This window comes from Falco peregrinus, chromosome 8 (assembly GCF_023634155.1).
Source record: "Falco peregrinus isolate bFalPer1 chromosome 8, bFalPer1.pri, whole genome shotgun sequence".
NCBI lineage: Eukaryota > Metazoa > Chordata > Aves > Falconiformes > Falconidae > Falco > Falco peregrinus.
In genome coordinates, this window is record NC_073728.1 from 22,014,554 (window position 1) to 22,041,638 (window position 27,085).

Sequence of the window (27,085 nt, forward strand, 5' to 3'; positions counted from 1 at the left end):
CACATAGTAAAATATTCTTTGAACATAACGGAAACGGGATTGAAACACAACTATTTGAATGCAAGATCTACAGTGAGGTATAACATTGTTGAAGTTTATTGAAATAATGATTGCTTTTCAATATAGGTAGTATTTCATTAAAGCAAATACCTCCAGAGATTTTCTACAAACTCCACAATTATATTCACACGACAGTGACTTTACTATAACAGTCAGCTGCTAAAACAGCTGAGAGGCGAGCTCATTTGACTTTTTCCACTTATAGAAAATAGCATAGAGGTCTTATCTCACTAGAAAGCGTAACAGCTGCATCTTCCTTTAAACAATAAATGACTCATTTCTCTCTAACACATAACATCATAAAGGTCTAGTGACTCAAACACAGACGGTATTTGTGTGTGCACTTTTTTCTAGATAATTCCTTTAAGTGTTCTAGAAAAAAAAAAGGAAAGAAAAAGGAAAAAAAAAAGAAAACACTGTATGAGGATATCTGGATTACAATTAAGTACCTGGAATGATATGTGCTGAACATTAAACAAAATTCTGAGACATCAAAACTAATTTGAAACAGTATTGTCTAAGTTAGCACTAACACAGCACCGCTGCAATGGCACAGCCAATATACCTAGAGACAACATGTTCTACATATGATGATATTTCTGTGTTTCATAGAAATCTGATTTTGACTTAGATACAATCATTATGGGAAAGTACATCACCGTGTATAAATACAAGAATATTTTAAATTGAGCATCAAACCATATCCCACAGACTGCCCTATCTCAAATGATGGTCTCCCTGTACATAGGAAGAGGAAGCTTCCTTTTCTGACCTACTTCTGGGTAAAATGGCAGGTGGTGGCTGGTCCTGGCAGCCAATCACAGGGCAGTCTGCAAACACAGGGGTGGTTAAGTTGAAAAAAAAAAGAGAGAGAGAGAAAAAAAGTAGCTACCTGCCATAAAATGGCTGCTGAAGCTGAAACACTGTGGCAGACCCTGTGTTGTTAGGGGAGGGGGCGTCCTGCCCTGACAGCCTTCTGGGGGAGGCAGGATGGGGTGGCTGATCCTGCCAATCACAAGCCTGAAAACACCTGAGGTATAAGTGCGTCAAAACCCACAGCCAGCCAACCACAGACCAGTATGAAAACATGGCGGTAGGACATTTTACATAATGGCAGCTGAAATAAAATGGCAGCCACTGTGCACATCGTGGGGAGGGACTTCCAGGTCCTTATAGCCAGACAGAAAGAGGGACTTCTCAGGTGCTTCCAGGATGTGACCAGAGGAAAGGTGGGACTTCTGGGGCCAGTGGAACATGTGACTGCCAGCAGGGGACAGGGCTGCCACCAGCAGCTGGGGCTCCACCCCTTCTTATAGTAGATATCGGTTGTCCTGTCACTGCTTACAGAACCAAGGTAATACATACAAAGCTTTTACACATACGAGGGTTTTGAATAATCTTTCCTTTATGACATATCCTGAGGACATATTATCTAATATTTGCTGCTCTTTAACTTTGGCATGTCATTTTTCTGCTAATCCGGTATTTCTAAATTACCTTCTACAGATCTCACAAGCCGAGTAAGAACTGAGAGTCTTTACTTGCTTTAGGAAACAAACACGTGCCAATCTAAATCAGGTCATTACTTCCCAGAGTCCCTGGAGCGTGAATCCATCCTTTAGCTTCTCTATTGCAAGTCCTAGTTCTTCTGAAAAAACAGGCTCACCATCATGTTGCTTTTTTGAACACACGAGATAAGAAAGAAAGTAGAAGGTACTTTTTAGCTTTATTATCCCATTTTTAACAACATGAATTTGATAGTATACAGAAAGATGTTCTTACCTTGTTTTCATCAGCAAAGTAAGCCTACAAAAGAAAAAAAAAAGAACTCACAACCTTTGGAAAAAAAAGTGGTCTAAAACCAAGTCTGCTAAAAATTCCTTGGGGTCAAAACTGTTATTTGGTATGTTTTCTGCAACAAACCAGACTGGCTTTTATTTTTGTTTTCTGAACAAGAACAGAGGTTTTTATACATTGAAATAATTTACAAAAGGGTTCTAACAGGAGCTGGTGATTATGCTGTTTTTCATTAAATACCAGTCTTTTGAGTTTTCCATCATAATAAACAATTATTTTTAAATGGTAAAATTTTCATATTACATTTGTTACACTGACAAATACTTTACAGGGAATAAAATGTTACCATGAAGGCAAACGAACAGCATCCTAGCATCTTCTGCCTCACGTGCAGCAGCACTTGTTATTAAATTTCAAAAATTAACTTCAAATGTAAGTAATATCAAAATTCAGTTAACCTCATATTCAGTGTAAGAAATAAACACAGAGTAACTGAACAATTAACCAAATATTTCTACTTTCAGTCAGATACCTGTGAAAGAGACACAATCTTTCCCATTCTGTGCGTGTGGAAATTAACGCTCAAATTCTTCAGGACAGCAGATCTCTGAAAATATTCTCAGCTCTAGAAGCCTCTGGACCAGCAGGCTCTAGGTCTTCATATTTACCAAAGAAAGCCTGATCTTGCTTCAGCTGCCCTTATGGACTGGCGAGGGGCAGCAAAGGAAGCATTTTCCTGCTCAGCTGGATCTCAAGCTATGTAAGACTCCACAGAACAGCATAGCAGCTGCCAACTGTCATGGAATATTGGTCTGGAGCCACTTTTTGGGCCCTGGACAATCCATCTCTCCTATAGCAAACACCTTCTAATCATTAACAGCTTCAGTTTTTGTATTAGAATATGCAAAGGAGTTATTTAATCCAGATTACATAGGCACCAATAGAGCAAACAACCTACTTTTAAGGAAAAAGGTAAGTCTTTAACTATGTTGAAGACTGTATAGAAATACGTAAAAATGAAAAAAAAAATGGCAAAAAGGTGAAGGAAAAGGAGGGAAAGGAAGAGATAAGAGCTCACCTGCATCAGTAGATGACAGCAAAAGAAAAGAAGTTGGCAATAAGACTGGTACTAGCACTGCACCAACAGTAGTAGCTATTTAAAGTAGTAGCTATCTAAAGTAGTATGTTAGCACTGCTAGCACCGTATTTCCGAGGTGAATTAATAAAACACGTCAACATGTCAAGGCTAGCACTTGAAAACGTGTACAGTCTACCTGTGCAATCTGCACAGTAAATTTGGAAATTCCTAGAAGATGGTCATAAAGCAACTTAATGCATTTAAAAGTAAGTTTTCCTGAAATACTGGGAGACTATCAGATACTAACAGTTTTCTAAACTGGTATTGTCAGGAGTGCAAAGGTTGTCAGGAGTGACTCAAAATTACTGCTGCCTTTCTAAAAATCTTTTAAGTCTGAATCTTAGATGAACATTGAGCATACAGATATCACCATCTATTTATCTGCTCCAAAAGAAGGGAGACTTTTTGAATATAATGTATTTCATTATATTATACTGCTAGTTTTCAAGCTATTCCTGACCTTCATGTGTAGAGAAACTACATACAACTACTACTTTAAATAGGTACTACTATTTGTTTTGAATAATAGTTTATTCTTAAGTTCAAAACCCACACACAGAATTCCTGTAGCAACCAGGATTTTGAATAAAAGGCGTGTAGATGTGTTTTAAATATAGGAAGTTCAGTTGTAGCTTACCTTTGAGGATGACATCTCTACATTGCTTAAATTTCAAAAAACAAACAAGGAGTATTCCAGTTTTCCATTTTCTGGGGAGAAGCTTACCACAAAAGCATCTGTATATTCATCAGCTTCTATTTCCACATCATCTTGAACCTGCTCCACTGTTAGGTCTTCAAGAGGTTGAGGCTGCAAATCAAAACACTGAAGTAAGTAAATCCACATATCTAATATGTTTAATACATTTTTATTACTGCTGTTAACACAATACTGTATCTAATTTAGAATAAATGAGTGGAGTACCTTCTCTTCCATTTCATAATCCACTCCAAATATAGGGTTAGCTGAATAAACTCTGTGAAGTGAATTAATTTCTTTCACTGCCTCCTGTAGTTTCTCTGCAGGGTCTATTTTAAAACCAAGTACATATCCGCCACTCTATGTAACAGAGGAATAAAGAAGACACGTGTTTGCTTATTATTTAAACAACTTTTTCCCCTTGATAGGGATTTGCAGTTTAATGATAGCAAATTTCAGTTTGCTGATAAAATATTATCTGTATTTTGGCATTATCTTCATCCTGCCACTTAAACAATGGGTGAAATAAAAACAATGACAATGTTTCTCTATGAGGTAAATGAACTTTTAACTGTTAGCCCATTATATAAACAAAGAACAAACTTGGTACACAGAAAAACAAAAGCAAACAAGGATGGGAAAAAATCAGTAAGAGATCATCAGTATCACTTCTAGCTAGTCAGCAAATGTTTAATCTGTTAGATCGTTATGCTGTTATTAAAGAAATTTTCAGATAAATAGTTGAACTTTTTTAAAAAAATCACCATTAAAAGCATTTTTTATTAAAGTCGAATTGAAGAAAAATAATTTTCCCTCTTACAGCAAAACAGATACACAAGTGAAAAAGATTAAAATTAGTGTCTTAAGTATAGAATTAATTAGATTCCAAAGATAATGTCAGAAAACACTGTTTTGAACAGTTATTTTGCTTTAACTAGTCATGCTGGCCTACTGTCATTTCGCTTCGAGACCACAGCCATATAGACCTTAACGTACAGGTGTTTTAAGCAGTTCAAAGATTACTTTCTTCACATTGTGTTCAAAAGGCCACACAGAAGGAACACTGCAAGTACCTTAAAAGTAGCCCTGTAACAAGTCAGAATTAGAGAAATATTATATATAAAAATGTAACCAGTGAAAAAAGGCTATTAAAGCTTCTTACCTGCTGAGAACTCTCTATCACAAGCGCCAAGCCAAACTTTGAGTCTCTTATTTTTATTGAACGCTAATGGTAAAGAGGTAAAAACTGTTTGTTAAAAATTTTGGAATTACTTGATGAAAATCTGCTCTATGTATTTTTCAATATTTTTTAAATTCTTTTTTTTTTTTACACTGTGCTAATTAGAGCTACTGGCTGTGGAAGCTTGGCTACCAGGATTCCCTCCCATTTACCATTACAAATCTGAATCCCCGAACCTAAGGGAAAAGTGTTACCAGAAGTGGTAACAGTAGTAACAGATCATTTCTGAACATCAGGTTCACAAATCATTAATCCCAGTGTATGTAGGTGGCATGAAGCAACATAGTAAACAGTTTGAAAACTGGAAACACAAAGCATTTTCACTAACAGTACCTGCCCAAGAAAGCCCCTAATCTAGACAGAAAAATGGAAAAAAAAAGTATCTACCCTATGGTTGATGCTGGTAAAACTAAATTCCTCCCTGACTGTGGGACATGAAATACTAATTTTGGTGAGCTGGGAGTTTTAACTAAAGACTTGAACTTTCCCATTTTGTTCTGAAATTGGTTGTTTTGAGATACTTACAATTTGTAGATATGGTATGCTGACATTAAAGCTGTCATTCATATTTGCATGCCAAACAATTCTCACATTAGTAATAAAAAACGTTCCCAGATTTCCCTATTAAAGAAAAGGTATGTTAGAACTGCTTCGAAGTATACAGCCTTTTTTTCTAACATGATGATTACTGCTATCCACTTAAACGCAAGCAGCATATAGCTTCATATTTAATTCAATAAAAGGCTTATTCTTTCCACCAAAACCAGCTGAAATGCTTCCACTGATTGCAAGGAAGCAAGATCCAATCTTTAAAGGATACAGCACCCAAGTGGTGAAAATAGCTGGGAGTACCTATTACCGCAGTGAAGCAGGACAAAATCACAGCACAGCAGACCTCATGAGAGTACATGAAGCATCTGAGAGCATGCTTAACTGTACAGATCTGGAATTGGTGTATAGCGTAAGTATAATGGCATGTGGGTTAAACTTAGGCAATTGTGGAGATGTGTGCCAAGGGAACGAGGAGGAAAGAACTTTTTAGCTTGTCAGGATGGATCTTGTTTCCATTCTAGACTAAAATTGCACAGACAGAAATAACAGCTCCCATTTTGTTTCATGGCTCTGGGAAATACTTGCAACTAACGCCCTGTAATACAAATGGTTTTTATTTTTTCCTTACAGTCTTTATTTTTCCATGTTTTAACACATAGACTCCTATTCCAATAGTTTCAGTTTCCAGTAATCAAAAGACAATATAGTCTTACACTGTAGTCAAAGCTGCGTGTAAACATACAAATACTCAACAGAGCACTCTGGAAACACATGATCATCTTTCAGAATGATACAGAGCTTTAGACCCACAAATAAATCTTAACAGGGACTGTGTACCTAGTTCCTTGAATATTAGCAGAGTCATGTAGACCTCAGGATCCCAAAAGGAGACTTTGTTACTGAGTAGTAAATACATGGGATCAGTTTCTTCGCATGCATCAACTAATAAACTGAATTAAGGGTAATTCCTTTGAGGTTACAATGCTATAGCAGTACAACTGCCAAAACACTTTAACTTCGCTGTAGTCAACATAGTCTCATTTTTCACTATACCTGGTCACTTGATAAATTCCAGACTCCATTGATTTTATCGTATATTTGTTCTTGTGGTAATAATCTCAGTTGCTTGTTTTGAATCAATGCACTTCTCAGCTTCAGGTCACGATACATTTTAGAAGTTTCATAAGCTCTGCAAAACATAAAAAATACAAGTTACCATTTCAGTGTCTTCTATTACTTTTACTGTTTGTTTCAGCACCAATATGAAATGTGTATTTTCAACTTTTCTGATCACCACATTGCAAAAAAATGAGAGCACTATCAAAACTTCATCAAGGTAAACCATTGTACTTCATCATTCCTTAATAAAGTTATCTTTAAAGGGGGGTTTTTTTGACACCTGTTTTGATCTACTGTATTGTTCACATGTGTGTGTGTATATATATATATTTCTTTTCCTTAAGACAGTCATCTCCCAGCCTCTGCTGCAAAGCTTAAGTCTTCTGGGTCCCATGTTATAAATAGCATGGACATCAAGAATCCTGTATTTTTCAGTGCCAGTTAAGTCAAAAACATCCAATATACATAGGTCAGTATTCCACAGCTCTTAAATAGAAACCTATGGTAATGTATTACGCACACATTCATTCACATGACTTATGTTTATTGGGAAACATCCACTGTTTTGTAGTCAAGAGTTTCGACCAGGATTTAACTCTTCATTTCCATTACATGATCCAAAATTAAGGGAAATTATTATAGACAGAAATTATAGATAGAAAATACACACTGAAATTAGCTCTTTTGTAATTTTATTTGTTCAGATAGTATATACACACAAGGCGTATAAATTGTGATCAATGACTGGTATTAATACACATTAATTTTCTTTTTGCACAGTTATCTACTAGAATTTGTGATCGTTCTCTCCCTTCCAGAGATGCTGTTCTCCTCTTTTGGGAAAGTTTTCTGAATGGTAAATATGGGCAGTTATATACTGGGTCCATCATCAGTAGCAATCCCACATATTTGATTCATTGAATTTCGTAGATGAACAAACACGATTTTAAGTATGCTACCTGTGTACCGCAATAACTGAAGTGAAGAGCCTGGGACTCCCGGGGACAACATTAGTAAATATGAACTCAAAGCGTGTGTTGTTACATTTTGTCAATATATACAGCGCTTCTGTCTGCCCTCGCAATTTCTGTAAGGAAAAAATTAACATTTTGACAATATAGTAGCTTGACTGTACAGGCAATAAATAATCTTGACATGTTTTCAAAAGTCTTGTTCTAAATAGTATACCTGAAGGTGTAATCCTGATCCACTAATCTATTGTTGTCTTCAACTGGACTCAGGTTCTTTTGGAGAAACTAGTAGTATCATCAACAGTAGAACTAATGAACCCTGCCTGCTATACATTTGCAGTATCATGACCGAAGGAGTATTTTTGACTTTGTTACCATATGGCTGCCCAGGGAACCTACATAACCTCCCTGTTAGTTTTTTGCTGCAAGCAAAACCAATGGCTTCACAGTTGCATGTAATTCAAGTTATGTATTTGAGAGCCTTCTCGCACAGGATTAATTCCTCTCTAGACCTTTGTTAAATTTAGACACAATGAGCCCATGTGTGCTTCACTTACCTAGAGGGGAGAGGAATCACCAAACAGCGTGATTACATGAGTTTTACTGCCTTAGGAAACTGACTAAAACCATGCTCCTATAGAAATTTAAAACCTTCTCAACTTTTAAAACTAAACTTCCACTACTATCCTATTACTGTTCTTGTAAACTGTAAACTTTCAGATTACTGTTCATATAGTGCAATATGTATAAGCAATGAATTTTTACAAATTATTTTTTCTTTTAAATAAAATATTCTTTTATTATTTTAAAAAGTATTTTTTTGAAACTTACCGAGTTGGCAGTTCTTGTCGTTATATTTATAATGCAGTTGTAACCAACAGCTAAAAGTTAGTGGGGGGAAAAAAATAAAGAACAGTTTTGAGAACAAGAAAAAATAGTCAAAATTGCAAAGTACAATATTGAATTTTGTAGCACAGCTTTCGATGTTATTTGCGAGAATTACACAGTGGTTAACAATCTGGGCCTTAATCACAAAATCAAAGACTAATTTAAGCTGGAAAGGGCCTTGGGAGGTTTTCTGGTCCAATGCTCTTCTCAAAGCAGGACCAACTTCACCTGGCTACTCAGGGTACTGTTCAATTGAGTTTTGAGTATTTCCAAAGAAGGCAATTCCACAGCCACTCTAGGAGCCTGTTCTACTGTTTGCCATCATTGTGAACGTTTTTCTCATAATATCTAATCAGCATTTCCCTGGTTTCAGCATTTGACCGTTGCCTCAAGAAGGTCTGTTTCATCATAAGTTGCCCATAAGTTTCACCCTTATAAATAAAACTTTCTCCATTGATATAATACTTCGTAGAAGAAGAGCTAAGGAGATGTCCAAAAAAAAAAAAAAAAAGGCAAAAAGGAAAGTAGAAGTGTAGAAGAAACAAAAAGAAGAGGAAAAAACAGTTATAAATTTAACTTTGCCTCTTCTTCAGTAGTGCTCTGATACAAAATTAAAACAGAAACAATCCCAGCCATTCTTCCTAAAACAAACAGATGCATTAGAATGGTATGGACTAAATCTGAATGTCAATGACAGTCCTGCTACTGATACCAATAGAAGCACAGCCAGATGAAAACAAACAAACCCCAAAACCCACAAAAAAAAAATAAAAATCTGGAATAACCTAACAGGAATTTGCTTTGGCAAGATTCTGCTTCTTCAAAATCTCAGATGTGCTAGCAGTTACGCAGATAGGAATATTCAGTCTTTATGGAATCAGCACTTGCAAAAATAGCAGCAAAACACTATTTCCTAGGTTGCTTAAAAGAAATTTTCTAAAACAGCAATAGTAAAAAATGGCATCCAACAAACTATTATTTTTTTTGTCTATATATCCCTTAATGTAAGAAATAATGCATTATCTTGAAAGCTAGAAAGCACATTGAACTCTAAAAGCTGTAGGTTAGACTTCCTTGAGCTTCTACAATAGGGCTGAACTACTCCATAAGTTTGTGATCTCCTCTAAAAATGTCTATTCTAAAACTGAAATACACAAGCAAACATTTTTTTTTAATTTTATAAAGACATACAGAAGTAGCAGTGTGTGTGTGCACTTGTACGCACATGCACATACAAGACAGCAAATGCAGAACAGCAAGCAAGCAGAGAGCATAAGTTTATCTACATTATGAACAGGATACAGATTTTCAAGATTGACTGGCTATTAAGAAATGAGCACTGGAAATACTGTGAGTACAAAATAAATGCATCCTGCCCCTGTTTCAGCAAATTAAATTAAATGTGAATAGATATGCTAACTATGCATACAGTTAAAAATCAGAAGCTTATTCAAAGCTTACAATAGTAAATTTGGAAAGGCAGATAATTGTGGGGAATAAAAACTGTAAGACAATACAAAATGTTGAAAAAAAGATATATATAAAAATATAGAACAGGTGGCAACAAGACGTACAAAACTCAAATTTTTGTTTCTTTCTAGAAAAATGAATGAAACCCACATAGACCAAATGCAAAATGTCTGAAGTACTCTTCAACTTCTGTTCTGAGAAATTAACATTGAATCAATATTTTGCTGTGAATTGTTTTAACAGTTCCTATATTACAAACAGATTCAGCAGTAACAGTTTATTTCAGACTTTACAGAGCAACAGAACTATACTATTCTGTACTGTAATTGATACTATTGTGAAAGAATAGCATGCTACCACAAAGGAAACACAAAATTTGCAGTTGTTTAACAAGAAATTATACTTACAGAGATTGACTCTGGGCAATGACAATGAGCGCCAAATAATCCGCAAATTTGTCACAAGCAGTCTACCTGGAAATAACAAGTTTTTAGTCTGAACACCTTCCATTAAATGAAATGTTCCATTCTGTGGTACGTATTTACCTCTAGTTTTGAAACACCAGAATATTCCTTCCCCTTGAAAATCACTAAACACTTTTTTTTTTTTTGGAACGCTAGGAGAGAAAATCCAGCAAGGAACAAAGGAAACAACCTCTAATATATAACCAGCATTCTTCAAAACCAAACTGAGAACTGTTACTGATTTCACATCCACCTGTCTACAATAAAAATGCAGACACACAATCAGTGCAGAACTGCTCTGAGGAGAAGGGGAAGGCAGCGATTTAACTGTCGCAGCTGTCTTCATCAATAACCTCACCCCTTTATGTCACATGCAAATTTATTCAATTCTGTACCCTGTACAGAAGCACACCCAACCCCAGGAAGGGTCACCTCAGCTTGCTGTCTGCTTCATGTCCTTGCATACTAGAATATATATATTCCTTACCTAGTCACTCTGAAACAGATTAGGAAAAACTAAGCATTGAACAGAATTGCAGCAAAAGATCACCACAATATTTATAAAGGGATCATTCTTACAAAGCTTTCAATTCTAAACAAATTCTGAGACAAGATTATCACCTTCCTGTAATTTCCAACAAGAGATCCTATTCGAAGACACTCCAGGGGAGATAGAACTGTGAAATCTATTTTCTACAACAGACCATTGATCCAGAGTTCAATGGAAACCAAACAGGACCTTCATGAACCTGCACAGGTTAAATACTAGAAAGTTTACAATTCCCCTGAGTATGCAGGTACCTCTGTCTCCATTGTTTCCTTTGGTATCTTCAACAGACTCTAAGCAGTCTATAAGGACCTCTCCAGGTCTCATTTTCATTTGTCTAAAAGAAAAAAAAATTACCTAATGAAAAACAGATTAGATGTATCATCCAAAAGAAGGCGATGTCTATTTCCCTACTTCACTTTCCTTTTGCTTAGTGCATCACACAATAAAAAAAATCCACATATACACACACATCAACATTACATACCTGAAATTGTTATCACTACATCTGGCATATTAATATTTTCCATACCTTTATTATTAAATTATAACATTAAATCAGTAATTATGTAGCAAGTGTGACCAAGGAAACTATACTCCAAAATAGGAAGAAAGCACGTGAAAACAGGAGGGAAAAGCAAAAAAGTTCATTCACATTGATATGAGTTATTTACTTAAACAAATATGTAAATATCAGTAATGAAAAACAAGAAAAAAAATCTGAAAAACAGGGCTGTTAACTAATCCTTACAGTTAACAAAACATGGTCTTGGGAGAAGGAATAGACACCATAAATTTATCAACCTAAAAAGTAACAAGATAACCTCAAGGAAAACCAAATGGTTAATGAGACTGAACTGAAAATTACTTGAACTATGTGTGAACTATCCCGATTAGGGGACTAAAAGTTCCACCCCCAAGCAAAGCAAGCCCCCTCCCCACAGAACTCATGCGGGAGGAGGGGGGGGGGGGAAGAATGTTTTACCTTTAAATGGAGATTAGGTTTTAAGAGCAAATGAGAAGTAAGTAAACAGTTGTGCAAAGTGCATAAAATGTTTTACTGTGTGATAGGAGACAGCTAGCTTTATGGATTTACCAACTAGCACCCACCTCTGTGCAGACATGCAGTAAGTTATCTTGACTCTGTGTGTGTATCAGCTTTTGCACACGGAGTGAAGAGCCCAGGTTTGGGATAATAACATAATTTGTAAACGGATAAAACTTGTTGCCTCATGCTGTACTTTTAGGTCATAAAGAGTGGTGCTAGGCTCAGGAAAGAATAGATGTCAGCAAAGAAAACATCAGATGCAGACAAACATGTGAAATGCTGCTCTGAATTTCCCCACAAAGGGCGTGGTTTGGGGTTTTATATTTTGCTTGACTTAAATGGCCTAACCATTCTAATTACACAACAGATGCTGTGTGAAATTTTGCTGTATTTTAATTGTATCGTGTAAAGCAGCCAAAACTCTTCAGCGTATTGGCACGACTGAAACAAAATGTGTTACCAGGAGGGGAATTCCACGAGATACTACTGGAGACCAGAATCAAGCCACCAGGTATGGCCTCAACAATACCTCACCGAACAGCACAAAAGACATTGGGCAGGAGGTAGCAAGAATAGTAACATCGGCATTAAAAGAAGTATGAAAGCAGGCTCTGTCTTCGTGACAGTTTCTTAAGAAAATAAGACAGAACTGCTTAGACATCCAGGACACAATTCCATGTTTCCGCAGGTCACGGTGGCAGCACGGCTGAGGGGCAGGCCGTGTCTCAGCAGGGTCACCTGGGGGGGAGGGAGGTGAAGCCCGACAGTCCGCTCAGCCTCCACCGCCAGACCACAGCAGCCAGCTGCCAGTTTCCAGCTCCAGCAACAAGAGCTACGCGGGGCTTTGCCACAGCCGCAGAGCAGCGCTATCCGCCCCAGGTACGGCAGACGGCCGCCAGCAGCGCCGGCCCTGCCCCGCCGAGGGGTGCCGCCAGCCCCGGCCCGCAGCGGCCGCAGCCCCTCCCCGTGAGCTCTGGCTGCCGGCGCCACGGCGGGGACACCGCGTCCTTGTGACCGGTGACTGCTACCGTCACCTCACACGCACCTGGGGCGTGCTTTTACTTCTCCGCGACAAGTAACGCTACAGGCGGGTGGGAAACGAATACCCTGCCCTCGGTCCTCCAGCTTGCAACCTCTTTTTTTTTTTTTTTTTTCCCCTTTCATAGATTCGATACGGTGACTTGACCCACCTCCCCAGCCCGCCCGCCCGAGCCGCGGCGGCCACCCCGGCCCCCTCCCACCCTGCCGGGACAGCGCGCCCGCCCACCGCCCCGCGCCGCCACACTAGGCGTGTTCCCAGCATGCACCGCGCCACCCGCGGCGGCCGCGCTCGCTCAGCCGCCTGGCAGAGGCCGGCAGCGGCCGAGAGCCGCGCTGTGAGGGCAGGGCAGGGCAGGGCAGGGCAGCGCCACTCACTGCGGGGAGATGTCGAAGCGGACATCTCTGTCCTCCCACAGCACGTCCAGCACCGCGCTCATGGCCAGCGCTTCGCTCCCTCCGGCGGCCCCGCGCGCACCGTGGCAACGGGGGCGGTGCCCTGCGCTCCCGCAGCGATCGCGGTTGGCTGCGGCGCCAGGCGGGGGCTGGGCGGGCGGGTCCGGGCCGTCACCGCCTTCCCGCGCTGCCCCGTCGTGCCTTGCGGCAGCCCCGTACTGTGGGCGCGCAGCCGCCGTCACGCCGACTTGGCGGGCGTTTCGTGAGGGGGCGCGGGGTGCTCCGAGGCGGTGGAGTGCGGCGTTGTTGCAGCTTTTCCTCGCGTGTTAGTTCTGTCTGGCACAGAGTAACGTGTGTTGCCGTGGCCGATCGTTAAGCCAGCCCCCTCTACAGTCGGTAAACTATAAAGCTTGTGAAACCCTTACTTGGTAAATCACAGCTTGAAGTCCTGTGATTTCTGTTTTGGCTGTGGGGTTGTTTGTTTTTGACTAGATGGGATGTATCATATTTCTGATTTGGAATAACTTGAAAACCATATCTAGCAGAATTTTAACTGCAGTATCCTACCACTTCCAAATAAAAAGTACGAATCATAGAAAGAAACTTGACCTTTGACGGTTTTTTCCCTGGAGCTGGTCTGTGAATTAGTGAGGAACCCATTGATCCCATTGTCACCCACCTGGGAGTTGATAGAAACGTGATGAAGGAAGATGCCACGGCCGGTGCTGCCCGTGGCCCCTGGCTGGGCGGTGGGAAGAGCAGTGTGCCGCCATGTCCGGGCTCCCTGGGTAGGAAGGGTAGCAGGTGTTGGACTTGAAGCCACGTTCCATTTTTTGTTGATACACCAAACTTAAAATTTGTTCAGGAAAAAACCCACAAACCCAACCAAAAATGACCATGGGGTTCCACATGTAGGAGTTACATCATCAGGAGCACGTTAACACAGTAAATAATTTAGCTGTGGAGTTGATGTCTAGCCATACATTCAATCCCTGTTATCTTATTGTCAGCTTCTAGTGACGTTCGGTTAGTCATGTATCTGTAACTTTGTATGAATGACTGTGCCCTTGAAGGAGAACTACAAGCCTGATAAGGAGAATATCCTGCCCCAGGAGGTGCCCACAGCCAGTTAATTCCAACAAAGACAAGAAGTCAGCAGAATGAGACACTAACTAGGGGAAAGGGAAAGGTGGCAGGGGGAGATTACAACCACCAGCTCAATTTAAAACTGGAAAGATGTACACCTCCCACCACCACCACCTGCAGGGAGCATGTGTGCTAATCTACATGGCAAGCGAGGCTAATTTAAATATGCCTAACCAGTGGCAAAGAAGATAGTAATCACTGAGCTATAAGTGTAAATTCAAGTGTGTTTTTTACTAATCATGTAACAGGATAAATACGTAATTTTTTGGGTGAGTGGGCTTGCTTTGTGGAACACCACCTAGCCCCTGGCTTTGTGCATATGTGTAATAAAGAAATACCTCAACTCTGTGTGTCGATTGGTTCTTGCATGCCGGGTGAAGAACCCTGATTTTGGGACAACAACGGAAGTTTTTAGGCCTATAAAGGTACAGCTGTCCATTCTCTGTCCTGGCAATAAAACCAGAATTCTTTCATTAAAAACAAGCTTTCAAGTATATAAATCAAGTGGAATAGGAAATACATCATATACAGACAGACATAAATGTAAGAAGCAATATGGCAGTGACAGGAAATAAAGAATGAACTCTGTGCTGCATTTGATGTTTTGAACATAGGTTTAAAAACTTCAAAGAAAGAGATGGAAAGACTGAAATGCATTCAAAATTAGATTGGGCTCTCAGAAGAGAAACATGTCAAGGACCACTTAAGACATGAACTAACCTAATTTATTGATGCTAGCTATTGATAAAATCCGTGTATGTGTTTTAACTGCATTTGACATATGTCTTGTTAGCTAATTGAAACTGAGGAAAGTTTACAGAAAAAACTACTACATGTAACTGTGATCTGGTTGGGAAAGGTGGGTAGCTGAGCCACCTCCCTGTCTTATGACCCAGAAAGCACGAAGGCCACCGGTTGATGCATTTGCTCTATTTATCTGTACTGAGTAATACTCTGCATGTAATTTGGAAATTGATATTTTAGGCTTGAAATATTAAAATAGGATTTGTCGAACACTCTCTCTCAAAAAAAAGTGAAGTCTTCATTGCAGAATCCATGCCAAATATCAGATTTCTGTAACAGAAAAAAAATTACATCATTTTAATGACAAAAGATTGCTTTCCAAAGCCATATATAAAATGAGGTATAGCTAGTGATTGTAAATGGTAGTATTTAAAGATCTAGGTGAAGGAAGGGCAATTACTATGGCAAATGCTATACTGGTCTTACTATACCTTAGTAAAACAGAAATTTTGTACTCTTAATACCGTTGAAAAAAATGTTATTTTGTTACATAAGGACTACATCATACAATATATGCAAGAAGAATTAAAGTGAGCTGGATACTTGATGGTAAATCCAAACAATCAATAGTTTCAACTTGCTCATTATTAATGTAGAGATAAATCCCTACCTCCAGAAAAAAGTACACAAGCATCTCTACATTCCTCTTCACTGTCAAAGCGGTTTGCATTTCCACTGCAGCCACCGTACCAAAACTGAGCACAGGCATTGGCCTGTTTATCATAATACCATTTTATGATATAAACACGGCATGGCCCTTGATCCAGCCTCAACTTGCACCGGAGGTCCAGGATACTTTCTAAAATAAAGAGAGAAAAAAAGGAATAGAAACAATTCAGTTTGTAAAAGTCGATTGTATTGTATAGATTTTAACTTTTAAACACTATTTTATTTAGGTTTTTTTCTGCTAATGTTATACAGCAATTTAAGATTCACTTCTAAAGATGCTAGCTTTGAAGGCAAGTTAAAAATGCACCTTAGGAGGTCAAGTAAACTATTCCTTTACTGGCATAGTTCTAGTCACTCCAGAAATATTAGTATTCTGGCTCTACATACCAGAAGAGGAAACAATATGAATCCGATAACTTTGAAATCGAATTATCAGCAACTATTCTTGTGAGCAATCCAAAACTGTAAGCCAAAGAGGTGTAAGCTAGTTGCACCTGCTATTTTCCAACAAGTATGACTGTCATCCTTCTGCAGTACGTTGCTTCAGCACATTAGTTCTCATCGTGGTGGGGGGGAAGAGGCATTAGAACAGTAAGAAGAATATAAAAACTTCAGTCTTTTGTAAGATGTTTATGCTACTTACCTAATACAATGGTAGTAATTATGTACATACTAGTTAAGTTTGGATATAAAGCTTGTTGGTCTAATGATTCCTACAGATACACATTAGAGGACTGGGACATACAATCTAGTCTCACTCACTTTAACCATGAAATAGAAAATACTTTTCCTTCAAGTTTCATATTGTGACATCAATATTCTGTCTTTGGCAACCGGTATCTTGACACGTTAAAAAAAAAAAAAAAGTTCTTGCCAGAGACAGAGTAATAGTCATGCCCATGTTCCCATGAAGCATGGGAACATGTTTCCCATCATAATACATTATTACTGAAACTCAAAGTGTGAATCCCACAAATGATGAACAGAATACATTTGGACATTTCATGTTAAAAGAATCAATTCTTTGAGCAGTCAGCTAACTACTTTCCCTCAAATGACTAAACACCCTTTTTTTCATATTTTTCCTCTGAAGGAGAAATCTATTTTTTCTGTCCAATTCTGAAATCATTATCTTCTCTGAAGCCTCCCATCTCCATAGACTGCCCCTTCTTGGCTGACGAATTACCTGCTCATTGGCCCACCTCAGCTACCACTGTGTTCTCTTTTTGATGCCATTTATGACCTCTCAGATTATAGCTGACCTTGCTTCTCCTGTAAGTGGATGAGTGGGATTTGGAATTTGGGAAGACAAGAACTGGTGAACAGGCTGTACGAGAACGCAACTAGATGTTACAAAATCGTGAAATGGATTCTTCTCCAAAGCATGGGCTCATGAAATCTTCAGAGAGTGGAACAAAATTTTTCTGATTTAAAGCCTATTGAAAAGCTAGTATCAGGGCAATGCAAAACTAGTTACATCTATAACCTGGTCTTGGTGTGAGCCCTGCAGTTGAAAGAGATGATGTCGTCACTTTATCTGATGATGATGGTTTTGATGGCAGTAATGATGCCACAGCTGTAGGTGAAAAGAAGCAGGATGAGACGCTGATTTTTGATCAGCCAAAAATAAAGATGAAGAAATGAATGATGGTAAAAATACCTCTAGTGTCCACTGTTGGCAAGGATGACTGTTCCTCCTCCTCTTGTTCCTCTTCATAGGCTTCATATACTACCATAGGAGGTGCTTTGGTCTGAAATAAGCATTTGATTTTCTTTGCTTTTCAGATATTGTGAAGTGTCTCAAAATGAACAAGCCCTTCACCACTTAGAGGTTTTTGTAATGTTTTTCCTTTCCATTTACCCTGACTTCAGTGATAAGAATCAGGATTTTAGCCTCATCTGGTGGTTTACCAAGAAGGTTATCAATCTTAAACCTGGGAAATACACTTTTTTCAGTTGACCTTTACAGAATTTTATTTAAAAACTTCAAAATATGGACTACAATTGAGTTCAATTACTATTCTTAGACTTAATTATTACAGTGTAATTGCATTTTTATAAGATTATGTTTCACACTGTGGCACAAATATTACTGTATTAAACACAGGAATAATAATCCTTGTAACAGTATCAGGAATAAATTATAGCCATTAGATAACTGCCTGCGTGTAACGTCAGAACTTTTACTTGGAACAGCCAGCTCTGAGCATACCAAGGTAAAGGAGCTATTACAGTACCTGTCCTGTAGAAAAGTAGGAGGAAGTTACATATTACAGGGAAGGTTATATATATATATTTATGTATAAAACTTTTGCTCATTAAAACCTGCTGAATTTTCGTACCGGAGCTAATCGCTGAGGAAGATCACCAAGTCTTGGAAGACTTTCTACTGTAGATACTCCAGGTGTCTGTACGGAAAGTGAGTGTCTATTAGCATTGTTGTTCTGAAGTATGTGATGTAAGGAACCTGAAGATACTGAATGGAAAGATGGTCCATTTATGCTTGCACCATTTCCATTACGGTTGTATATTAAGGTACCATGTTCATCTTCACAAAATTGGTTGACTAATTTGGACTCAAGAGCTGTTTTAAAAAAAGAAGTAAAAAAATAATCATACTGAGAAATTAAATGTATTTCTAAAATTTGAATTATTTATATATGTAAATAATACACATGCAATCCCATACTCCTTTGCTTTTAAGAAGATTATTCCAGGCTTTCTGGACTTGTCATAAATCTGCCAGCCTGTAAGTCCTCTACACAGTAAAAAATACAATGAACTCACCTAAAGGTGTTCATCTAAGCTTAGCAACAACTGCTGGTTGGTAGTGGGAAAATAACTGCTTACCTTGCTCGTGTAAATAACCCAATGAAAATGGACTATTTCCCAATGGAATTCCCCAGTGGGTTTGACTCTGGTTTCCAGTGCAGCAGATTTACAGTGCATGAGCACTTACCCAGCTTAGAAAGCTAGTTTAAGCAGCTGTTTTCCTACATATAGGTGACATCTCCCCATTGGCATGATGAATCATTGCCCTCTAATGTGACTCCTTAAAAGAAGGGAATCTGTATGTCTAGGTTCCTATTACTTTACACCTCGTGACTAATCCTGATCAGCATCAAAACATATCCACAAAGATAATGCTTTCCCCACCCCACCCTGTTTTGAGAGGCATCAGATACAATGCAGGATAAAACTGCAGTGAACGCACCTGGAAGGGTATTAAAGTCATCAATGAGATACATGTGCTCTCTGTCTGGGTCTGAAGCAATCAGATTTAGTTCACGCACAAACTCAACCTGTGTTGGATCTGAAGTATTTACGATTCCTATTGCATACATTTCGATGTTCGCTGCATGAGCCTCTCGAACGGCAATATCTAGTTTTACAGCTTCTCTCTTGTCTGCTTGGCCATCTGTTAGCACAATAGCTACTTTTCGCACTCCTGTTCGAGCACCAAAAAATCCTTCCTGGGTTGCTTTACGGATAGCAGTTCCTGTGTAAGTGCCTTCTCCCATGTATTGCATTTTTCTAATTGCTTGCTTAACATCCTGTTGAGTTGTATACTTGTTGAGACCAAATTCTAGCCGAACTTCTAAACTGTATAACACAAGGCCAATTCTGGTAGCATTTCTGCCTACCGTTACTCGGTCTACTAAAGCAGTTACAAAGTCCTTGATAATCTCAAAATTTTCTGGTCCCACACTCTCAGAACTGTCAATCACGAACACAAGCTCCATAGGAATTTCCTTACATTTAATACCGCAACCTGCAAAGGGAAAAATAAAAAAACCCAGATCATGATGGCTTGAATTGGTATCATTTTAGAAAGGAGAATAATGGCAATGTAATGAAGAAAAATAGAATCTGAAATTAAAATTTCCCTGAGTACTTACCACATATCTCTTTAATTAATTTAATTATATCTTCTCTCTGCATATGAAAAAATTAAATATGAAAATATTTTACAATTTCTCTCTTTCAAATGAAGTATAATATTGACGCTACCAAAGATTTTGTTTATAATGTTTATCTATATCCTACAGGGATTTACAAAAAAGTCTTACTATTTTAACTTTCAAACCTGACCTTCCAAGCTTGGAATGAGTCCCACATTTTACAATGAACTTTTTTATATAGCGTATAAGAATCATTGACTTGACAACACAGTAATGGCTCTATTTAAAACAATTGACCACTGTCATTGTAAAGACTGTGAAGATCTGCTTCTCATTAAAACCCATTTGTATTTTAGCATCTGAATAATATGAATATCCCTTTAAAATGTATTGAGAGTGGAGAAATAGACCCAGCTTCAGGAAGCGTATTGCTTGCAGTGAGCTGGCATATGACAGAGCTCACCAACACAGAATGTGATTGGGATTTGTGAACCCTGGTGTACCTGGCCCACTGTACTACCCAGCTTTCAGCAGCCAAAAAAAAAGCTGCTGGCTTTAGAGCTGTCTATTCAGAGAAGTGATAGCTTCTGTGACATGAAAACAATGTACTTCTCATTATTAGAGCAATCATTTGTTATGTTTTTTTGAAGTGCATGACAGGACTCATTTGGCATTGAGTCAGTCTTTCAAATACAATCTTTGCTAGCACTGCTCTGCTTCCATCATAACCCTCATGCATGACATGCTTTACTGAATTTGGCTCTAGTGCAGTTCAGGCTTAGCAGAAATACAATTAAGTTTATAGCATGATAGACCGTGACAGGTTTGAAGATCTTTGCTCTTTAGACTCTTAAATAGTTTAAGAAGAAAACTTTCCTGCAGCAGGTGCACACCTGGGTTGTCTAATACTAACTGTGAAGGAACACATAGCAGAAAAATACCTAAAATCAGCATGAACTTTAAATTCCATTTCAGCATAAAGTTGATGAGAAAAAGTCAGAAACTTTTGCATGGTTTCTTTCTATATTATTAATGAGACCACTTCTAGTCAGAGAGCTTATTTCAAAATAACTGACATTTCATCTGATAGTATCTTGTTTGTCTCTTGCCATAATGAGATTTAAATAATGGAATTTGCTTACTGTTAGGCCTTGTTCTCCCTTTGGTCCAGTTTTGCCCTGTAACAGTGATTGTTAATTAAGCTACCAAAATTAGTAACATTGCAATTCAGAATATTACTTCATCAATTCCATTGTTATAATAATATTTGGCCAGTAAGAACTTTGGATAGAAAAGGTAGTGTTCTTGTGATATTATCTTGTGCATGCAGTATCTACAGCCTTCTAAGGTGGTGGTGTTTTTATGGGAATTGAATAACCTCAAGTCTCCCACTGGATCACTGATTGTCAGTTTACATTAGAAAGGGAGAATCTGTGCAAAGCTTTCTTGTCTACCATGTTGTGTTTGTTTCTTTTCTCAAGATACTGTATGCCTGCCTGACACCCTGGAATAATCAGAATTCTGCTTCATCATATGTGAGTCTAATAAGGCCAGGGCAAGAAGGGCAATGGTGTTTATGTATCCCTACTTAATAGTATGCAAATGTCAGAACAGGACATCACATTTTCCTTTCCAGCTTTTGGGGACCTAGCCATCAGCAGAAGTTCCCATTTTGCCTCCCTTCATCTGGTTATCAGCTCTGAGGGAAAGCCTGAGCTACAATTACTTGGGAGCCATAGAATAGAATTGCATAGTTTTATCTTAAAACATGGCAGTTGTCTTTCACTGCCTTAAGAAAGAAAACACATCTGTGGGAAGTAGGCTATTCAGCATGGAAATGTCTTCTTTATGCTTGTAAAGGTTTTCATCGTTTCAGTTTCTTAAGTATTTCAGATTATATGTAGTTAAATACTAAGAACAAACAACCCACCTTTATTTTTAAGCAGTTTGAGAAACCAGACATGATAAACTTGAGTTACTCACAGGTTCTCCAGATAAACCGGGGTCGCCCACATCACCTTTTTCTCCTTTTTTCCCCTTTTCCCCTGTAGCTCCTCGATCGCCCTTTAAAACCATGGGGGTAAGCAGACAGAAAGTATACGTCAGTTTTTATTACACTTTTCACATTTTTCTCTAGCTGCCTTTTTCGATTTTACCTTCAGCTTCTGACTTGGGTTAGAAATCTTTGTTAGAGATCATTGAAGTCAATTGGTATTTGTGAATTTATTGAATAACTCATAGTACTAGCTAAGCATTTTTATGGGAAAAAATAGCAGAAGCAGTTTGAACAATGAACCATCTCAAACAAGTCCCTGCAGACAGCGGGGTTTCATGGGATATTGCATGATGGATACTATTATCTGTGTCTGAGAAAAATAAGGTAACAGTAGGGAAATTGAGAAGAAAGACAAGGATGTAGTTGCAATGAATAATGGGGATATCACTCTGAGAAATCTTTTGGCCCAGAAAAGGAATATCAAACAGATGAATTAGTGCCTCCTGGTTTGATTTTTAATGGGCTGTGGGACTTTGTACAGCCTTTCTGAGACTATGTGAACATACCCAAAAACTGATCCCAACACACATTTCTCTTTTTCTTAACATTGATGTAGACCCCAAATTTTGCATAGTGGGTGGGTAAAAGAAAGGCAGTGGTATTAAATCTAATATCTATGTTTCTTCTAATTGCAGTAGAAGACAAGTCTCATATGATAGTAAAAAAAAGCAACACTGAAAGAAATGCTGCTATAAAAAGCTAAACCAATCATGTGAATGACTGCAGTTTTCCCAAATCCCCATTCCCTTTTCACTGAATTAACATGCTTTCAGTGAAAGCTGACTGTAATGAGCATTTCAGTATGTTGGCTTTGGTCTAGGATATTATCTTTGATTGAGATATCATACCTTCTGTCCCAAAAGCCCTTCTCCAGTGGGGCCTCGTGGTCCTGGCATTCCTTGAATTCCTTGTTCCCCCTAATGATGATCCAGGTAGAGACATTAACCCTCGGCAATCATTTGTCATGCATTAATTTTAAATGTTGAAAGAGAAAGTGTTTCAAACTGCATTTTAACAAGTGTCTTGGGGCATTCAACGGCAATGTAGTAGCTAGCTTATATTTCTCAAATACTTCATTGGTATAAAGATACATAATATTGAAAAAATGCATGATCATTATTGGTTCTAATTCTCCTTTCTATCACATTTCATTCCTTGTCATTCCCCTTTTTTTATTTTTGTTTTTTGAGTCTGTATCATCTGATCTATGCTTTGGGTAAAAGTGCATATTACAGGGAAAAAATAATATTACACAGATTTAGGATGGAGACTTTCTCTACCGTAGGTGGTAGTTCATAGAACTACTTCAGACTGTCTCCATGGACATAAGAGTTGGGGAAGAGGGAATGGTATTTTTAATTTTGAAAGGCTATCTTTCACTGATAGAAAATGCCTCTGCTGCCTCCTCCCTCCATACAGACACCCTTGGGCTTGTTGTTTACAGCAGTAGAGGTAGAACAGACTTCGTTGGTGCCCATGTTATCCTTCTTATTTTCTAGCCTGAGGCTTTCCTCATAGAAGAAACAATGTGAAATCTCCTTAACAATGTGATGATCAGGCAGACCACCCAACACAGGTTATATGTTGAAGACACTGAGTCTTTTTACCTTAATTCCTTGAATACCTTCACCAGGAGGTCCCAAAGAGCCAGGTGGCCCTGGGCGTCCAATGGTCCCCTAGAGAGAAACCCTGCATACATTAAATACAATATTCACAATAAACATGTACAATAAATTGTTATACCATCATGTAATTTCCTGTCCATCCTCTACCAAATTGATGTCTTTTTATAAGTAGTAAAGATAAAATTGCTTTAGCTGGCAAAGACTCTTTTTATCCTTTATCAGGTTATTACAATCCAGTTTATACTTCAAAGGAGTCACTCAGGGCTTAATGCTCATTGAACATGAATCGTCTTGCTGAGATATACATTGTATTGAATCTGACCAATGCTATGTCTGAAGAAATTTTTGCTACTCAACTGCAGCTAATGTCTGCAGAATCCCGAAGTTTTGTCACTGATCTTCACTGCAGGATTGTCACTTTATCATTTATTGTATGCAACAGGAAGAAGGCCATGGTTTATGGCTAGTCACCAGAAACATTTTTTGTTTTCTACAAAATAAAGACACTGTATTCCTTAGTTATCTTATTTGTCAGATTAGTTGTTTCCAGTGAAGAGTGAAGACAGAAAACATACAGATGTGTTTGCAGGATCACATACTTTTATACTATAGGGGTTTTTTTCTTTTTTAGAAATGAGACAGTGGGAGACATAATTGTTTAAATGGCTTACTTTTGGTCCTGGCAGGCCTTCTCCTGGGGGACCAGGGAGACCAGTTGGTCCTCTACTGCCAGGATCACCCTGAAAGTCAATAGGTTAAAAAATAAGTAGTGCACACTGAAGTTTATCTGTAGAATTCCCAGCATCTGTTGTACTCAAATGGGACAAAGAGAATTATTGAACAGCACAGTGCAATGTTAACCCATGAATACTGCAGGTAGGGCAAGGAAGTTATTTGGGATAAACAGTGACTAGTGGTCTAAACGTATTCAAGACATGTACAGTCAATTATGCAATAGTTACACAGGAATGACAATTGCTATATCATAAAATGAACGCCAGGGTTCCCAGACCAAAATGTTTTTGCTTGCTGCCTGTCAGTTGAATCAGACTCCATATTCATGTTGGTACTGTTCTAGCTTTTTTCCTATCAGTGCTTTCAGACAGCTAGGGTTTTGAGGTGAGTGGAAAAAAGATGTACATCCTTTGAAGAGACATTAAGCATATTTAAATAGCTGTAGTCAGTCCTTCAGTTGCCTGTATAATTCCAATAATCCTGCGATCAGCATCAGAATGAGTTTTGAAGTGAAGCTTGAAGGTTTTCTATGGCATCTACCTTTTATATACTGACAAGTAAATTAAAGCTGGATTAAAAAGGTATTCTGACTGTGACCTATAGGTAGGAATTATATCTGCATGAAGTGGAGTACACACATGCTTTTGCTTTTCCAGAAGTTAAGTGTAAGGACCTACCTTAGGTCCTGGTAGTCCAACTCCCTCTGGGCCTTGTTCACCAGGAATCCCAGGAAGGCCTGGCAAGCCCTGAAATTATACGTGCAGACAGAATACTAATTTGATTTATGACTATAATGACTACATTCTTTTGTTAGCATTAATATGGTAGCATCTTGAATATATTGTCTCTTAGTGGGATCACTGTGGTCTACAATTGGTTAAATTCTACTCTGAGAAGCCAGAAGTGGTGTCAGTGTCAGTGGCATTTGCATGTGTGTTGCATGTCATGAAGGAGGCTTGTATGAGTTTGAAGACAGAGGAGTCTAATCCGGAGGGGCAGGTGCAGCAGCAGTTCTGCATTGGATTGCACAAAAATATCAGGATGTATTAAAAAAAAAAATCCAATTTCCATTTTGACATTCATTAATTTTTATTCCTCAGTGTGGCAATTGCGTGCACTTTTACTGTCTTTAGCACAGCTAAATGCTAGTATATCACCAAACTCCCTGACCCTAGTCAGCAAGCTTCCTGGGACTTCCTCACTGCACAGGCATGCAGGGCTGGTGGAGCACAATGTTGGGCAGACTAGGTAATGTGAGGCCAGTGCTGCATACATGCGCAAGGAAGGGAGAGGAAGGAGTCTTCTCTCTTTGTATCCTTTTTGCAGGGATTGGTCGTATCTACCAGTAAAGACCTCTGTAAAGGGCTGTAAAGTAGATCAAGCAATTCTTTGCCACACCTTCAACAAACTGACGAAAGAACTGAGGATGGTTTGTTCTTCTGGCTCTTTGGACAGTAGTTGCTTTTTTAGTGGTTCTGGAATGTACAGCTGCTTAGCTGGGCTATATTGTCCTGTTTGGGAAAAAATTTTGTATGGCTGGGCAGAAGACAGCATCCTACACCAAGATATTGAAGGAACTGATTGAAACATCAGTGATATTGCATTTAAAAAAAAAAAAAAGCCCCACTTGGAATATGTTACATTGTGCAATCAGAAGTAGTTGGAAGACATAAAAAGTCATGGACTAATCCAGAGGGAGATTTCTTTTTCCTTCTATGCTGAAATGCATTTCCACAGTTGAGGAGCCTTTTTTAGGCTTTTAGACCAGCAAATCTTTCCTAGCATCTCAGCCATGGAAGTGAATAATGTTGGTGTAGCACCTATTTGTTCCCAATTCAAGTAAAAAAAAATGTCTATAAACTTACAGGTGGGCCGGGATAACCATCTCCTTTTGGCCCAAAGGGCCCAGGTGGTCCTGGAATACCTCGGTCACCCTGATGAAGGCAGGAAAAACAGCTGAGGTGAATGCCAATAGAATTGCTAGCAGGAAATTTCCCATTAAAGTGAAACTTCTTTAGCAAATATACTGTAAGTTGTTTTTATCTGTCTATCTGCTAATGTATTTTACTATAGGAATTATTATTGTAGGTTATTAATCCTGGGATAAAACTGGGTTATTTAATAGTCCTGAGGATTTACAGGCCCCTTCACTTCTAAGTCACTGATTTGAATCTTTTTCAAGAACTCTGTCTGTTGTCATTTGTAGCCTAAATATAAGAAGGAATTACTTCAGTCACATTCCCTGTGTTTTTATCATGATTACTATTATTCCAGCTTTGGGAGAACAAGCCCAAGTTGACAGACAGCTAAAAGTTTAGCATAGGAACTGAATTACTCAGAGGCTACTTTACATAATTCTTATAACTAAAGATAGAGGAACTGCTGCAGAGCATTGGGAAAACTCAGTATAGCTTCTGCACATGCTGTATGTTTGCGTGGTGAGACAAAGGATGTAGGGCAAGGGTTTGTGGTTTGTGTGGCCAATTTAATAATGTTCTTTATCACAAGATTCCTGTTTGTTTTTGTTGTTCCAGAATTGTATTTTCCTGTAATGCTGTGGAACCTCATTAAAGCTATTGAGTATAACAGGAACTTCCTATTGGAGATGTACAATTAAGCTCCTTTCATGGATTCAGATAGCTGGAGTATCTCAGGAACAGATTTACCAGGCAAAGAAAGAGGACTTTAACCCTCCCAGCCATACTGGATGGTGCAGTGAGTTT

General features: G+C 38.5%; 2 protein-coding genes across 2 annotated transcripts in view; both read right to left on the minus strand.

Annotated features, from left to right (window-relative positions):
• Window positions 1-73: 73 nt before the first annotated feature.
• On the minus strand, window positions 74-13,574 carry BBS5 (Bardet-Biedl syndrome 5). The gene is made up of 12 exons (XM_055812776.1): window positions 13,408-13,574; window positions 11,198-11,280; window positions 10,340-10,405; window positions 8,406-8,455; window positions 7,563-7,690; window positions 6,538-6,673; window positions 5,458-5,553; window positions 4,855-4,917; window positions 3,918-4,052; window positions 3,720-3,803; window positions 1,843-1,866; window positions 74-1,736 (listed from the first exon to the last, which is right to left on the minus strand). Exons 1-12 carry the CDS (start codon window positions 13,467-13,469, stop codon window positions 1,635-1,637), a joined length of 1,029 nt encoding a protein of 342 aa, XP_055668751.1. The 5' UTR covers window positions 13,470-13,574; the 3' UTR covers window positions 74-1,634.
• Window positions 13,575-15,962: 2,388 nt separating this feature from the next.
• The window catches only part of LOC101913887 (collagen alpha-1(XXVIII) chain-like), a 34,240-nt gene continuing 23,117 nt past the window's right edge, over window positions 15,963-27,085 (minus strand). Inside the window, exons 23-35 of the mRNA XM_027786364.2 lie at window positions 26,228-26,296; window positions 25,040-25,108; window positions 24,299-24,367; window positions 23,610-23,678; window positions 22,851-22,919; window positions 21,930-22,010; window positions 21,089-21,124; window positions 19,944-19,980; window positions 19,259-19,816; window positions 18,387-18,628; window positions 17,705-17,795; window positions 17,531-17,620; window positions 15,963-16,174 (exon numbers count right to left, since the gene is read on the minus strand). Of these exons, the coding sequence (XP_027642165.2) occupies window positions 15,963-16,174; window positions 17,531-17,620; window positions 17,705-17,795; window positions 18,387-18,628; window positions 19,259-19,816; window positions 19,944-19,980; window positions 21,089-21,124; window positions 21,930-22,010; window positions 22,851-22,919; window positions 23,610-23,678; window positions 24,299-24,367; window positions 25,040-25,108; window positions 26,228-26,296 (1,692 nt within the window). The remainder of the gene's footprint in view (window positions 16,175-17,530; window positions 17,621-17,704; window positions 17,796-18,386; window positions 18,629-19,258; window positions 19,817-19,943; window positions 19,981-21,088; window positions 21,125-21,929; window positions 22,011-22,850; window positions 22,920-23,609; window positions 23,679-24,298; window positions 24,368-25,039; window positions 25,109-26,227; window positions 26,297-27,085) is intronic.

Bases quoted from the DNA above. Each gene is read 5' to 3' on its own strand.
- BBS5 (XM_055812776.1), bottom strand. From the start codon at position 13,469: ATGAGCGCGGTGCTGGACGTGCTGTGGGAGGACAGAGATGTCCGCTTC. The intron at 11,281-13,407 runs GTGAGTGGCGCT...TTTTTCTTTTAG, and splicing joins CGCTTCGACATCTCCCCGCA to ACAAATGAAAATGAGACCTG. The intron at 3,804-3,917 runs GTACTCCACTCA...TTTGATTTGCAG, and splicing joins ATTATGAAATGGAAGAGAAG to CCTCAACCTCTTGAAGACCT.